Source organism: Hypanus sabinus, chromosome 11 (genome assembly GCF_030144855.1).
Source record: "Hypanus sabinus isolate sHypSab1 chromosome 11, sHypSab1.hap1, whole genome shotgun sequence".
Classification (NCBI taxonomy): Eukaryota; Metazoa; Chordata; class Chondrichthyes; order Myliobatiformes; family Dasyatidae; genus Hypanus; species Hypanus sabinus.
This window is the reverse complement of record NC_082716.1, coordinates 97,276,664-97,293,357: the sequence shown is the minus strand read 5'-3', so window position 1 is coordinate 97,293,357 and position 16,694 is coordinate 97,276,664. Positions and strand designations below refer to the sequence as shown.

Below are 16,694 nucleotides of genomic sequence, written 5' to 3'. Positions count from 1 at the left end.
CTGAAGCTGTGCCCTCTGGTCCTGGACTTCCCCATTCTAGGAAACATCCTCTCCATGTCCACTCTATCTAGGCCTTTCAATATCTGATAGGTTCCAATGAGATCACCCCTCATTCTTCTAAACCTCAGCGAATACAGGCCCAGAACCATCAAACGCTCCTCACACAGGCTAAAGAAATTCCTCCTCATCCCTGTTCTAAAGGGACGTCCTTTTATTCTGAGACTGTGCCAACTGGTCCTGGACTCCCCCACTGTAGGAAATATCATCTGTGTGTCCACTATATCCAGGCCTTTTAATATTCAGAAAGTTTTACTCAGATTCCCCCTTCAATCTTCTAAAATCTCATGAGTTCAAGCCCAGAGCCATCGAAATCTCCTCTTACATTTACCCTTTCATTCCTGGGATTACTCTCGTAAACCTCCACTGGACCCTCTGCAATGCCAGCACATCTTTCCGCAGATAATTTTGGGCTCCAAAATTGCTCACAATATTCTTAAGTGCCATCTGACCAATGCCTTATAAAGCTTCAGCATTACATCCTTGCTTTTATATTCTCGTTGTCTTAAAATGAATTTGCCTTCTTCAACAAGAACTCAACCTGCAAGTTAATCTTTAGGGAATTCTGCACAAGGACTCCCAAGTCCCTTTGCATCTCTGATTACTGAATTTTCTCCCCATTTGTAAAATAGTCTACATCTTTATTCCTTCTACCTATAAGCATGACCATATTTTTCCTGACACGGTATTCCACCTGCTACTTCTTTGCCCAATCTCCTAATCTGTCCAAGTGCTTCTGCAGTCTCTCTACTTCCTCAACACTATCTGCCCCTCCACCTATCATCGTATCATCTGCAAAAACACAAAAGTGTCGATTCTGTCATCCAAATCATTGAAATATAACATGAAAAGAAACAGTCCCAACACCAACAAACACAGAACACTGCTAGTCATTAGCAGGCCACCAGAAAAGGCTCCCTTTATTCCCACTCTTTGCCTCTTGCCTGTCAGCTAATCCTCTGATCATGCTATTATCTTTCCTTTTGTAACATGGGCTCTTATCTTGTTTGGCAGTCTCATGTGCAGTGCCTTCACAAAGGCCTTCTGAAAATCCAAGTAAACAACATCCACTGACTCTCCTTTGTCTATTCTGCCTTTTATTTCCTCAAAGAATTCCAACAGATTTGTCAGGCAAGAATTCCCATAAGCAAAATCACGCTGACTTTGGCCTATTTCAGTGCAGTGCAATGGAGTACTTTGTTCTTGCTGGGACTGATGTTTGCAAAGTGATTGAAATACACTCCACGTACCCTCGGAGACTGACGTAGAGATGGATGTATATGTAGAGGCATCCTCGCAATGTTTACCTCTTTATCACATCACAAAAACTGGGGAAGGGTTGTTACTTTTCTCTTAGCTCTCATGCTCACAGTTATGCATGTGAAGGAACACACACACACACACGCACACACGCACACACACCACCACCACCACCAGCCACGTGAGCACTCACAGCATCAGCTGCACTCGCACAGTTAGACACAGCTTTAGAACATAGAGCAGAGCAGTAAGCTACAGCCCACTATGCTGTGCCAAGTCTCTTAAATGTCTCTAATAACCACCCCTAGCAGCACATTCCACGCACCTACCACTCACTGTGTAAAAAAAACCTACCTCTGACATCCTCTGTATACTTTCCTCCTAACACCTTAAAGTTATGCCCCCTTGTATTAGCCACTTCCACCCTGGAAAAATGCCCCCGGCTATCTATGCCTATGTCTATGCATCTTGTATACCTCCATCAAGTCACCTCTCATCCTTCTTCTCTCCAAACTGAAAACCCCTAGCTAGCTTGCTCAACCTGTCCTCATAATACATACTTTCTAATGCATAGCCAAGCTGCACTAAGCATTACTATAACAGTTAGCACAACACTATTACAGCTCGAGGCATCAGAGTTTGGAGTTCAATGCCCGTGTACTCTGTACGAAAGTTTGTACTTCCTTCTCATGTGTGTATGGGTTTCCTATAGGTGCTCTAGTTTCTTCCTACAGTCCAAAAATATACTTGTTAGTAGGTTAATTGCTCATTGTAAATAGTCATGTGATTAGGCTAACCTGTGATATGTGGATAGCACAGCTGAAAAAGCCAAAAGGGCCTGTTCCATACTGTATCTCATTAAAAAAAATCCTGGTATCATCATGGTACATCTCCTCTGCTCCCTCTCTAAAGCTTCCACATCCTTCCTATAATGAGCCAGTACTCTTGGAGTAATGTGTCTAACCAGAGAGTTTTATAGAGCTACAGCATTACCTCGCAGCTCTTGAACTCAATCTCTGCCTTTGCTCTGCCTTTTTCGATATGTTTTATCACTTTCTCAAAGAATTCAGCCAGGGTCATTAGGCACTACCAGTCATTCACAATGCCATCCTTAATTATGCTTTGCTTCTCCAAGTGCTCATAAATCCTGTTTCTAAGAATCCTCTCCGATAGTGTGCCCACTAATGATGTCAGTTTCACTGTCTGTATTTCCCAGTGTTATCCCTATTATCTGCTTTAAACAAAGGAATAATATTTACCACTCTTCAATCCTCTAAAACTACTTCTGTGGCCAGTGAGGATGCAAAGATCATCACCAAAGGGACAGTAATCTTTTCCCTCGCTTCCCATAGTAACTGGTCTATCTCCCATTCAACCCTAGGAATTTAACTGTCCTAAAGTTTTTCAAATTTTCCAACACATCTTCAACAGCGGCATCTTTCAGCATATCAGCCTGTTCTACAATGACCTCACATTCATCAAGGTCCCTCTCAATTGTGAATACTGAAACAAAGTATTCTTAAAGGACCTCCCCAACCTCCTCTGACTGCAGGCACATATTTCCTCTTTTGTCCCTGATTGGCCTTACCCTCACAGTTATCTCCTGCTCTTCACATTTGTGTAGAACACCTTGATCTTACTCGCCAAAGCATTCTCATGTCACCTAGCTCACCTTCTGCAAGTCTGGTCTTAAGAACCTTCCTGGTTAGGTTGTAACTCAAAAGCCCTGACTGATCTTTGAACATAGAAACATAGAAAACCTACAGCACAATACAAGCTGTGCCGAACATGTCCTTACATGTGTAAGCATCTTTTTTCCTCATGACCAGATGTTCCACATCTCTTGTCAACCATAGTTCCTTCACCCTATCATCCTTCCCCTGAGTGGGACAAACCTATTCAGGGCCCCATGTAAGTTCTCCCTAAGCAAGCTACACATTGCCATTGTACATTTCCCTGAGTACATCCGTTCCCATTTAATGCTCCCAAGTCCCTGCCTAATATCATCATAAATCACTCTCTACTGATGAAAAACTTTCCCATGTTCAATAACCATATAACAATCACAGCACGGAAACAGGCCATCTCAGCCCTCCTAGTCCGTGCCGAACTCTTAATCTCACCTAGTCCCACCTACCCACACTCAGCCCATAACCCTCCACTCCTTTCCTGTCCATATACCTATCCAATTTTACCTTAAATGATACAACTGAACTGGCCTCTACTACTTCTACAGGAAGCTCATTCCACACAGCTATCACTCTCGGAGTAAAGAAATACCCCCTCGTGTTTCCCTTAAACTTCTGCCCCCTAACTCTCAAATCATGTCCTCTCGTTTGAATCTCCACTACTCTCAATGGAAACAGCCTATTCACGTCAACTCTATCTATCCCTCTCAAAATTTTAAATACCATAAATACTATGGTAAAGTTCAAGGAGTTGTGGTCATTGTCTCTGAAATGTTCATCCACTGAGAGATCTGTCACCTGACCAGGTTCATTATTGTATTAAAGATCAAAGTGAATTTATTATCACAGTACCGATGTGTCACCATCAATAACCCTGAGATTCTTTTTCTTGCAGACATACTCAATAAATCAATAACAGAATAATAACCATAACAGAACCAACGAAAGACTGCACCAGCTTGGGCATTCTAGCAGTGTGCAAATACAAGAGAAAGGAATATTAGTAATAAATAAATAAGCAATAAGTATTGAGAACATGAGATGAAAAACATACTACAAAACATTTCATTGTCTGTAAAGCACAATTTCTTTATTTTAATTGGTGCTTCACCAAAGTAGCTTCCCTCAATATCTGGTGTGTGGGGTTCCTTGCTTTTACCATACACGTTGGCTCAGAGATGTGCACCAGCCACCACTTGGTATCAAGTCTGTGATCCTAAATAGTTACTGCACTGCCGGAGTTTTGCTGTTCCTATTGAACTGTTCGGAGAACTCTTGGCAGTGGAGAAATGCAGCCGCTGAGTTTGATCCTTAGGGGCATCCCTTTGTGTTGGAGTGTTGATTCAGCTATTGGCTGCTTACATCTAGAGCAGATGTTTGGCCGGAGGGACCTCTTGTGAAAGAAATGTTGATTGTCTTCCAGATGCTGAACCTGTTTGTGGCCGTCATCATGGATAACTTTGAGTATCTGACACGGGACTCATCTATCCTAGGCCCTCATCATTTGGATGAGTTTGTGCGGGTCTGGGCTGAATACGATCGGGCTGCCTGGTAGGTGTACAAGCCTGAAGGGGCTACCTCTTGCAAGCTAAATAGTAATGTCATAGGATGAGGCAGAAATGTATAACGAGGGAGAAAAGAAGAGCTGCATTCTCCTCATGTTGGAGAATGTGATGAGGGATTTAGTCTAAGGATAAAATGTTTTATTTCTAGCTGACACCTGCACACTGACACATGCTCCCCCCTCACCCTCAAGTAACTATCTTGTGCCCCTCAGTACTCTCACTCAGGGAACTAACAGTACCTGTACTAGTGTCTGTCAGTCCCTCTTCCTCATGAAGATAACTGTATACTCTCTCAGGACCACTGCCACCTTTCCTTGTTAAGCCTGCCCATCCCAAAGACAATAAAATAAAAGACAGGGGAGGTGCATTCAGATGGAGTTGCAGGCAAGGAACGTTACCATGGTGATGGTCACAGTGGCATTGAACTCCTTAGCCTCCAGCTAGTTTTAAGTGGAGGTAGCTGACTTCTACCATGACTTGGTCTGCAGCTTTGCCGTAGTATTAGGGACTCAGTGCAGGTTCTCACTTAGAGAGAAGGATTTATTTTAGCATCAGGCAGTGAAGGGATCTAAATCCACCTCGGAGGTAGACTTTAGAAAGTGTTAGACATAGGTATTAAACATTCTACATGGGAACCCTGATCTTTTTGTTTAACGCTCTAAACTTCAACATGTGTTCTTAATAGTCAATACTACACCTACAGGAAGATCGTATGACCTTTACACAGCTCTGAGACAACCTACTCTACCAACACTACTCCAGACCAATGGATGGCTTCAAGGACAAAATCTGTTCTCCTGTCTGTGCTGCCTCAAGGCAATACCAGTTCCTATAAATACTGACCGTAGGCACAGGGCTGATAAGCCTGAAGATAATAATTTCTGAGAATCACATTTATTGTCACTGACATATGTGACATGAAATTTGTTGTTTTGCAGCAGCATTACAGTATGAAAAAATAAAATTAAACTGCAAAAATAAATACTAAACAAAGGAAGAATTAGGCAGTGTTGGTGAGTATATGGACCATGTGGAAAAATTATGATGTAGAGGAAGAAACTGCTCCTGGGTCTTTGAGTATAGGTCTTAAGACTACTATACCTCCTCCCCCAAAGGTAGTACGAACAATGGCATCAATCATCAATTCTGATGTCTAAGGCTGAATTCACTGTAAAAATTATCTACTTTACATCATCACCTGCATCCTCCACAATCTTGTGGTCATGCAGAGTAGCCCTTGTTCTTTGTTCCAAAATAAGTGGAACAGAAGGAGCAAGAGAAAGACAGGAGGTGCTGAGCAGATGTAACAGATCAGCTGCTTCGGTGGACAATCCTCTCCTTCCAATAAAGGTTCAGACAAAGAGGGAAGTAGTGGCTACTTGAAGCGCAGACTTCCAGCATTCAGACATGGGATGATAAGATTACATATAGACTATAGGTACTGAACACCCCCAAACAACCTTCTTGGCAGCGCAATGCAATACCCACCACTGCTATTCCTGGACAGCCATTGATTAGTAATTCAGCAAACATGAAATTCATGTGCAACATACAATCTGCTGGAAGAAAGCATCAGGTCAAGCAGCATATGTGTGATGAAAGGAACTGTCAATATCAAAACCCTCCGTCAGGACTTTAACCCTCCAGATGGAGGTTTCAACCCAAAATGTTGACAATTCATTTCCTTCTACAGGTGCCAGTTGACCTGTAGGGTTCTTCCAGCAGATTGTTGCTTCAGATTCCAGCATCCACAATCTCTGGTGTCTCCATGAGCTTCTTGTGACTTCTGGAACATGTCAGAGGCTTTCATTCCTCACAAAGACTTTCCACAATCTCAAGACTGCTGAAAGAAGTGTCCCCACTTGCGTCAGTGAATTCTGTCCACTTGTCTCTGTGTTGTCTCCTCAGCAGCAAAAGGGAAAAGGTGTGACAACTGTTACCAGGAAACTTCCTTAATTGTATTCATGCATAGGCTTTCTGCGCTCCAAGCTGCATGGCCTGCTACGGTTATCTGGTTCTTCTTGAGAAGATAGTGAACAACTGATTTATGGATCTTCAGCATTACTGATGGTGGAGAATCTCCCATTGTGCTGTACAGTGGGTCACTGTAGAAGTCAGACTCAATGACCACTGTGAAATGACAACATATTCAAGTTGGATGATGTGTACTTGGTGTCAGTGACAAAACCAGGAAATCAGTATTGTTGCACTTCCGTTTCTCCTTGAGGTGCCCTGGAAGCCAGACAAGTTGCTACAATCTCTCTGAACATGTAACAACTACAAGCCAAGTGAGCTACTATAACCAGCAGTGAATATCCAGGAGCAGCCAAACCTTGTTTAAATTGAAGAAAAATTTTCAAAGTGAAATAGTGGGTCAAGTGGTGTATCATTGGCATTTTGAAGTGACGGGTAATCACAGTACTGCAGCCTCTGAATCATTTTGCCTCTTTCTGTACATGAGCACTGAAACATCAGACAGGCTCTAAATTAATTTCTGTATTACTAGTCAATTTAGAGACAAATTCCTTTATGTGAGGGATTGAGGGTTATCAGTATACAGTATATGAGGCAGTGTAAAATATCAATGTTAGTAAATATCTCTGAAGGAGAGAGACTGAGAAACAACAGTCAGTATACAGTTTTTGTTCCATTGTTTGGAATGTGGGCATCATGGCCACAACCAAAATTTATCACCCAACTCATTCGCCCTCGAGAGGGTGATAGTATGCCTCCTCTTTGCCCCACTACAGCCCTTCTGGTGAAGAGAATTCCACAGCGCTGTTGCCCAGAGATTAGGCCCAGCAATTCATTTCTGAGTCAGGAAGGAATGTGATTTACAAGCAGTAATGTTTCATATGCCTTCTGCCTTTGTCCTCCTTGATGACCATTGGTGGTTTAATAGGGTGAGAACAGCTGTGAGAGATCAGTAGGGCATAAAAGGGAGGAAGTGACCTAGACATTAGATATACAGAACATCAGCTCTTGTGTTAGGCTAAGGACAGATCTACTTACCCAGAAAAACCGTGGGTCAGACATGTAGAGACAAGAACATTGCTTCTTGAAAGGGTTCTTGACTAGGTTCTCTCAGACGCCTCAGCCTTCACTATTCTCCCTCAAGTTTGCTGAGCCATGACTAACGCTTCATATTTCTGTGAAATGGGGACATCTGAGATGAGGATAATGATGAAGCCATCCGTCTATCTCAAAGGACAATGGATGGCAGCTTTGCAGTGACCTCTCCAGGGCACAAGTCTGGGTGGAAGGTATAGAGATCCTGGGATGTCCAGTCTTCCAGATCCCCTTCTCAGCCTCACCTGTGTAGTCCAAAAGAAAGCAAAGCAATACGTTTGGCACCAGCTTGGATGCAGGAGCTGCTGGAAGGATGTTCAGTGACCTCCAGCCACACCCGATTTTCTGTCTGGGTTTACTCCTGTAACCTTCATCTCTCCCGAGGCTGCCCACAAGGAGTGGGGACATCTGAGAGAGATCAGATGTCAGTATTCCTCGGCCTCACAATAATCTAGACCTCCAACTCAATTCTCCAAGATATCCTGCAAGAAATTAACCCTATCTTTATCTCAAACAGAGGGATATGGACTAACTGCCTGCTTTTCCCTTGCAAGCCTATTCCTCCAGGCTAGTTTCCAATTTCCATCTCGATAATGACACTACTGCCTGCTCTGCACATTTCTGCTACTTGCCTGCCATTTGCTTAGGTGAGAAACACAAGACAGATCAGTAACGGTGTTGCATACTGCATCTGCAGTTCTGACAATGTTGGGCTAACGCACAAGAAAGTGGTGTTCTGCACTCAAATGTCCAGGTCAATACCTCCTTTCACTGTTGGTTCTCACTCTATTTAACCATGGAAACCAACATTTACCATGAGGAAGTTCACTCAGAATCAGATGAAGAACAAGTCCATTTCCTGGTCTCCCCACAGAAGTAGCACTGAACTGTGTTCTTGTTGAGAGATGGATCTGTCATTCTCTCTGTGGCTATTATTGTTGTCTAACTGACTGTGCTTTTTTTGTAGCGGAAGGATTCACTATAAAGACATGTACGCAATAGTGTGTATGATCACACCCCCCCTGGGACTGGGGAGGAAGTGCCCTTGTAGGGTGGCCTGCAAGGTTTGCTCCATATTAACTTCACACACAGTGGTTATCTCCCTCTGACTGGGGAACAACATACCTCCTTTAAAGAGACAGAATCTCAGCTTTGCTGCACCTCACTAGTTTCAACCTGCTGACAGGAACCATCTCAAAATGGCCGGGAGCCTGTTTGGGTGTGGATTGGTGGGTGGGTGTGCTTCTTGGTCTCAGAGCACTATTCCTGCTGCCACTGGTACTAAGTCTCACTAACGTTGTACTCCTGGAAGCTCTCAATGTGTTGCTGTTACATTTTTCATAAAGGTGGCCTTCTGTTCACACAGACTCTTACCCACCCTCTTTCTCTCTCTGTTTCATACATTTATTTTCTCCTCTCAACACTCACACTAATACTCTCTCACAATCACAGATATACACCATTCTCTTTATCTGCCACATACGCAATCTCCAACTAACTTTTCATATACATTTTTACATGTGCAGTTTCTTTCTCAAACACATTCTCTTCCTAAGCATGCACGTGCACACGCACACATATGCACTCCTTCACAAAATACATATTCACTCTCTCACAAACATACTCTTTTCTCATATGCATTCTCTCAGTAATACACAGTTCTGACTCATTAGAACTCTCTCTCTCTCTCTCCCCCCTCACTTACCCTCACACACACAGCCATTGTCACTCAAACTGACAAACACACACGTGCATGCGGACAATTAGATGAGCACTCACAAATTCCAGAAGGATAAGGATTAACATTAAACACAGTCATTGTCACAATAAGACAGATACAAACAGAAATATACTTAAGTGCATGTTTGCAGACACACACGGGTACACACCAGATAAACATTTAGATATGTAAACACTCGACACACATTTCACCTACCTAAACACAATTGCCAACACACAAACACTGATTTTTCCTCAGTATAAACTCATACAAAGGCACAAAGAAACATACTCTCTCCATCTCTCACACACACATTCACACAAAAACATGCATACTGATATGCAAACCAAACTTGGCATGTCAGTTTTGGCCATCTTTGGAGGCAGTGATGAAAAACATATCACTGGTCTCTCCAGCAGGTCAGCAGCCTGTTCCACTTTTACTCATGTGCATGAGTTGAGAACCTAGTGATGGATGCACCCTGGTATATTGTAACTTTTGGAAAAGGCTTTAATATTAAATGGGAGGTGAAGACCTGTGTAAAAATAATAGAACTGAGAGAAACTGTTTCTTTAATGAGGCTGAAATGCATACTCCACATGCATGGGATGCATGTCTTCCTCCCCACCTTCTCTCCCTCCCTCACTCCCTCCTCTCCTCTGACTCTGCTTGTGCACTGAGTACTGTTCATCCAGTAGGAAATTAACCAGAAACCCCATCATCACTTGGGACTTTACCGAGTATGATCACATTCTACCACCACATTTATGCAACAGCTGAACTTTGGGTAAACAAAGAATAAAGACATTAAAATAATTGGCAAATATACCAAGGAGGTAACTTTACACAGCAGGTTTCTGTGATGTGAAATGCACTGCCTGGAAGGGTGGAGGAAGCAGATTCTGTTGTAAGTTTCAAAAGGGGATTGGATTAATGCTTTTAAGGGAATGGGCATTTGGGTGAGACTGATTGGATAGCTCTTCCAAAGAGCCTGCACACACACACAATAGACTGATTGGCCACCTTTTGACTTTATATTATTATAATTCTAAGAAAAAAAAGGACTGTTCTGCTGATTGAGATAGATGTGATTAACTCTTTCCTGTTCTGTTTCTCCTGGACATGCTTACCATCCCCCTCCCTCCATGCAAAGCGGCCGAATCCATTACACTGACATGTATCAAATGCTGACCCTCATGTCTCCACCGCTGGGTCTGGGGAAGAAATGTCCTTCGAAAGTTGCTTACAAGGTAGAAGGAAAACAAAATCAGTCTGTGCCTGCCTGACACTGAAAGGATATTTATCACTGTTTATATTCTAGGGTGAATAGAACCAATTCTCAATCTAATGAGAGTTATTTTTAAAATATCATCCATTAATATATGTGTTTATATTAACTTTTCTCAAATTAGTCTTGGAAAACAGTGACTTGTTTTTACCCTGTTCTGAAAGTTGTTTATTTGTCAGGATGGAGGATGTTCATATTGGGAATGGAATCCTTTAATTGACATTTATAGCAAAGATGTTACTAAGTTAGGGAGAGGACAGAAAACATTTTCCAGGATGTTGCCTGGATTTTGGGACCTGCTTTACAAGGAGAGGTTGGGTTGACAAAGACATTATTCCAGGGATCTTAGGAGATTGAGTGGTGACCTGATAGAGGTTGATAGGGTCATGACGGACATGGATGGAGCAAAAGCACAGTTTGTTTTTTTCCCAGGGAAAGGGTGTGATAAGGAAGAAAACATGGGTTTAAAATCAGAGGTGAGAGATTTAAAGGGACATCAGAGACAGCTTCTTCACATAATGGTGGAATATACTTGGAATGAACTGCTGGAAGTGGTGGTTGAGGTGGGCACATTAGCAACATTTAACAGCCATCTAGATAAGTACATGGATAGGACAGATTGGATTCAAGGGCTATGGTCCAAAAGCAGGCAGGTGGGACTAGCTTGGTGGGCAACATTGGGCATGGATGAACTGAGCTGAAGTGCCTGTTCCTCTGCAGTATATATGACTTTACCTTAAGCAGGTCCTCTAAAGTGTTTGTCGTGATGGTGTAAAGGGATTTATACTCTAAAACTAACCTGCCCTGACTGGAAACACTCCTATTGCAAAGCATTAATTAACAATCCTCACCTTGATACACAGAAAGGAACAGGGTTGAAGTGTCCATGGCTTCCCTGATCATTTTGGAGAAGTAAATGATGCCTGAAAGGGATGATCTGTGTGTCAGTGGCTTGCCAGAACACAGACATTCTCTATGAAGTCTTGGCAGGTGGTGCATGATTTGATCAGTCATTTAACACTTCGATCTGTCTTCCCCCACCCCACCCCACCTCCAGAGCATTCATTGTCTTTGATCTCATACTGGAAACTCTTGGTATTGTTGAAATAAATATTCCATTTGGGTAGCCTCCAACTTGACAGCATGAACATCAATTTCTCTAATTTCCAGAAATTTCAGCCTCCTTCCCTCTTTCTCTTCTTCCATCCCCTATTCTGGCTCCCCTCTTACCTCTTCTTTTCTCCTTACCTACCTATGACCTACCTCTGCTGCTTGTCCTCCTTCCCTTTCTCTCATGGTCAACCCCCCTATCCTGTCAGATACCTTTTCCTTCAGCCCTTTATCTTCTCCACCTGTAACTTTCAGCTTCTCACTTCATCACCCCTCCCCCAGCCACCTACCTGCCCCCTCACCTGGCTTCACCTGCCACTTTCTAGCTTGTGCTCATTCCCATCCCCCACCTTTTTATTCTAACTCTTACCCTTTTCTTTCCAGTCTGGAGGAAGGGGCTCAGCCCAAGCAATGATTCTTTATTCCTTTCCATAGATTGCTGCTGACATGCTGAGCTCATCCAACATTTTGTGTATTTTACTCTGGATTCCCAGCATCTACAGAATCTGTTGTGTTAATAGTTGAATCCCTGGCAGGTTTTAAGAACATTGCCAGCTCTCAGTAATGTCTGAATTGTCCTGTAAATGTGCATTTCATTGTGTTAGTTGTTGTAGGTTGTGGCACTGTCTGAAATGAATGATCAAGACCCAATGTAGGTAACCTCCATCTGTTTGATTGATTGACATTTTATCCACATGACCAGAACCTGTGTTCTCCCAAGTGTCTCAATACGGTGGCGACACTACTCATTAAAGGCTGGAAAGTCACTGGCCTCCATCTCGAAGCCTCCTATTTTGATGTGCTGCATATTATGTAAAGCCACACAGGGTAAAAGGTCACAGGTCCTCTCCTCTATTCAGACTGAAGTAGCTCATCCCAGCTACAAGATGTTTTGAGACTCTCTAGTTGGGTGAGGAAAGGAGATAGGCTTGGTTAAGGTTCCTGATGGTATCTAGAATCAGGTCATGCCTCACCGTGTACCCCAGGTTCACTGAAGGAAAAGTCATCCTATCACTATCAAGACCAGGGTTCCCAACTTTTTATGCCATGGACAAATACCACTAAGCAAGGGGTCCTTCGGCTCCAGGTATTCTGAGACCATGCCTTCTGGTCCCTCACTCTACCACTATTGGAAACATTCTCTCTACATCCACTCTGTCTAGCACTTTCAATATTCAATAGCTTGCAATGAGATTCCCCCTCTTTCTTCTAAGCTCTAGTGAGTACAGGTCCAGAACCATCAAATGCTCTTCAGATATTAACCCTTTCATTCCAGGGATCATTCTCCTAGACCTCTTCTGGACCCTCTCCAATGCCAGCACATCCTTTCTATGATAAAGGACCCAGAATTGCTCACAATACTTCATGTGGTCTGATGAATGTCTAATAAAGCCTCAGCATTACATCCTTGTTTTTATATTCTAGTCCTCTTGAAATGAATGTTAACATTACAATTGCATTCCCTACCACCAACTCAACCTGCAAACTAACCTTTAGGAAATCCTGCAGGAAGTCTTCCAAGTCCCTTTGCACCTCAGATTTCTGAATGTGCTCCCTATTTAGAAATTAGTCTTTGTCTTTATTCCTTCGATCATAACCATACACTTCCCTACACTGTATTCCAACAGATACTTCTTTGCTTATTCTCCTAATCTGTCCATCCTTCTATAGACTCTCTGCTTCCTCAACATTACTGGCCCCTTCACCAATCTTTGTATCATCCACTAACCTAGCCATAAAGCCATCAATTCCATCATCCGATCATTGGCATTTAACATGACATATAGCAATCCCAACACTGACCCCTGTGGAACACCATGAGTCATTGGCAGCCAACCAATAAAGGCTCACTCTTTTCCACCTGCCAATCAGCCAGTCTTCTATCCATGCTAATATCTCTCCCATAATACTGGCATTTATCTTGTTTAGCAGCCTCACATGTGGCACCTTGTCAAAGGTCTTTTGAAATTCCAAGTAAACAACATCAACCTACTCTCCTTTGTCTATCCTGCACATTATTTCCTTGAATTCCAACAGATTTTTCAGGCAAGATTTCCCTTAGGGAAACTATGCTGACTTTGGCCCATTTTATCATGTACCTTGACACCTCAACCTTAATACGGACTCTAACATCTTGCCAACCACTGACATCAAGCTAATCGGCCTATAATTTTCTCTCTTTTACTTCTGTCCCTTCGTAAAGAGTGGAGTGACATTGCAATAATCATTCCAGAATCTAATGATTCTGATGAATCTAATGATCACTGCTAAGGTCTCCACAATCTCTTCAGCTACCTCTTTTAGAACCCTGGGGTGTACACCATCTGGTCTAAGTGACTTATCTACTTTCAGACCTTTCATCTTACCAAGCACTTTATCCTTACTAATAGCAACTGCACTCACCCCTGTCCCCTAACACTCTTGAATTTCTGGCATACTGCTGCTATCTGCCACGGTGAAAATTGACACAATTGACATCAAAATGGCAATCCATCTGCCATTTCTTTGTCCGCCATTACCACCTCTCCAACATTATTTTCCAATGGTCTTTTATTTCCTCTAACTTCTCTTTTACTTTTTACATATCTGAACAAAACTTTTGGTATCCTCTTTGATATTATGATAGCTTACCTTCATCTTTTAACCATATAACAATTACAGCACGGAAACAGGCCATCTTGGCCCTTCTAGTCCGTGCCAAACGCATACTCTCATCTAGTCCCACCTACCTGCACTCAAGCCATAACCCTCCATTCCTTTCCTGTCCATATACCTATCCAATTTTTTTTAAATGACAAAATCGAACCTGCCTCTACCACTTCTACTGGAAGCTCATTCCGCACAGCTACCACTTTCTGAGTAAAGAAGCTCCCCCTCATGTTACCCCTAAACTTTTGCCCTTAACTCTCAACTCATGTCCACTTGTTTGAATCTCCCCTACTCTCAATGGAAAAAGCCTATCCACATCAACTGTATCTATCCCCCTCATAATTTTAAATATCTCTATCAAGTCCCCCCTCAACCTTCTATGCTCCAAAGAATAAAGACATAACTTGTTCAACCTTTCCCTGTAACTTAGGTGCTGAAACCCAGGTAACATTCTAGTGAATCTCCTCCATACTCTCTCTATTTTGTTGACATCTTTCTTTTAATTCGGTGACCAGAACTGTACACAATACTCCAAATTTGGCCTCACCAATGCCTTGTACGATTTTAACATGATATCCCAACTCCTATACTCAATGCTCTGATTTATAAAGGCCAACATACCAAAAGCTTTCTTCACCACCCTATCCACATGAGATTCCACCTTCAGGGAACTATGCACCATTATTCCTAGATCACTCTGTTCTACTGCATTCCTCAATGCCCTACCATTTACCATGTATGTCCTATTTTGATTAGTCCTACCAAAATATAGCACCGCACACTTATCAGCATTAAACTCCATCTGCCATCTTTCAGCCCACTCTTCTAACTGGCCTAAATCTCTTTGCAAGCTTTGAAAACCTACTTCATTATCCACACCACCTATCGTAGTATCATCTGCATACTTACTAATCCAATTTACCACCCCGTCATCCAGATCATTAATGTATATGACAAAAAACATTGGACCCAGTACAGATCCCTGAGGAACACCACTAGTCACCAGCCTCCAACCTGACAACAGTTATCCACCACTACTACTCTCTGGCATCTCCCATCCAACCACTGTTGAATCCATTTTACTACTTCAATATTAATACCTAACGATTGAACCTTCCTAACTAACCTTCTGTGTGGAACCTTGTCAAAGGCCTTACCAAAGTCCATATAGACAACATTCACTGCTTTACCCTCGTCAACTTTCCTCGTAACCTCTTCAAAAAATTCAATAAGATTTGTCAAACATGACCTTCCACACACAAATCCATGTTGACTGTTCCTAATCAGACCCTGTCTATCCAGATAATTATATATACCATCTCTAAGACGACTTTCCATTAATTTACACACCACTCACATCAAACTGACAGGCCTATAACTGCTAGTTTTACTCTTAGGACCCTTTTTAAACAATGGAACCACATGAGTCAATCCTCTGGAACCATCCCTGTCTCTAATGACGTTTGAAATATTTCTGTCAGAGCCCCTGCTATTTCTACACTAACTTCCCTCAAGGTCCTAGGGAATATCCTGTCAGGACCTGGAGATTTATCCACTTTTATATTCTTTAAAAACACCAGTACTTCCTCTTCTTTAATCATCATAGTTTCCATAACTACCCTACTTGATTCCCTTACCTTACACAATTCAATAACCTTCTCCTTAGTGAATACCAAAGAAAAGATATTGTTCAAACTCTCCCCCATCTCTTTTGGCTCTGCACATAGCTGTCCACTCTGATTCTCTAAGGAACTAATTTTATCCCTCACTATCCTTTTGCTATTAATATAACTGTATAAACCCTTTGGATTTATTTTCACCTTACTTGCCAAAGCAACCTCATATCTTCTTTTAGCTTTTCTTATTTCTTTCTTAAGATTCTTTTTACATTCTTTGTATTCTTCGAGTACCTCATTTACTCCATGCTGCCTATATTTATTGTAGATCTCCCTCTTTTTCTGAACCAAATTTCCAATATCCCTTGAAAACCATGGCTCTCTCAAGCTTTTAACCTATCCTTTCAACCTAACAGGAACATAAAGATTCTGTACCCTCAAAATTTCACCTTTAAATGACCTCCATTTTTCTGTTGCATCCTTCCCATAAAACAAATTGTTCCAATCCACTCCCTCTAAATTCTTTCGCATCTCCTCAAAGTGAGCCTTTCTCCAATCAAAAATCTCAACCCTGGGTCCAGTCCTATCCTCCTCCATAATTATATTGAAACTAATGGCATTGTGATCACTGGACCCGAAGTGCTCCCCAACACTTTTCTCTCCTTATTGCTT

General features: G+C 42.2%; 1 protein-coding gene across 1 annotated transcript in view; it reads left to right on the top strand.

Annotated features, from left to right (window-relative positions):
* LOC132402214 (probable voltage-dependent R-type calcium channel subunit alpha-1E) overlaps positions 1 to 16,694 on the top strand; it is a 600,800-nt gene that overhangs the window by 518,509 nt on the left and 65,597 nt on the right. The window contains exons 38-39 of the mRNA XM_059984957.1: positions 4,429 to 4,556; positions 10,513 to 10,609. Of these exons, the coding sequence (XP_059840940.1) occupies positions 4,429 to 4,556; positions 10,513 to 10,609 (225 nt within the window). The remainder of the gene's footprint in view (positions 1 to 4,428; positions 4,557 to 10,512; positions 10,610 to 16,694) is intronic.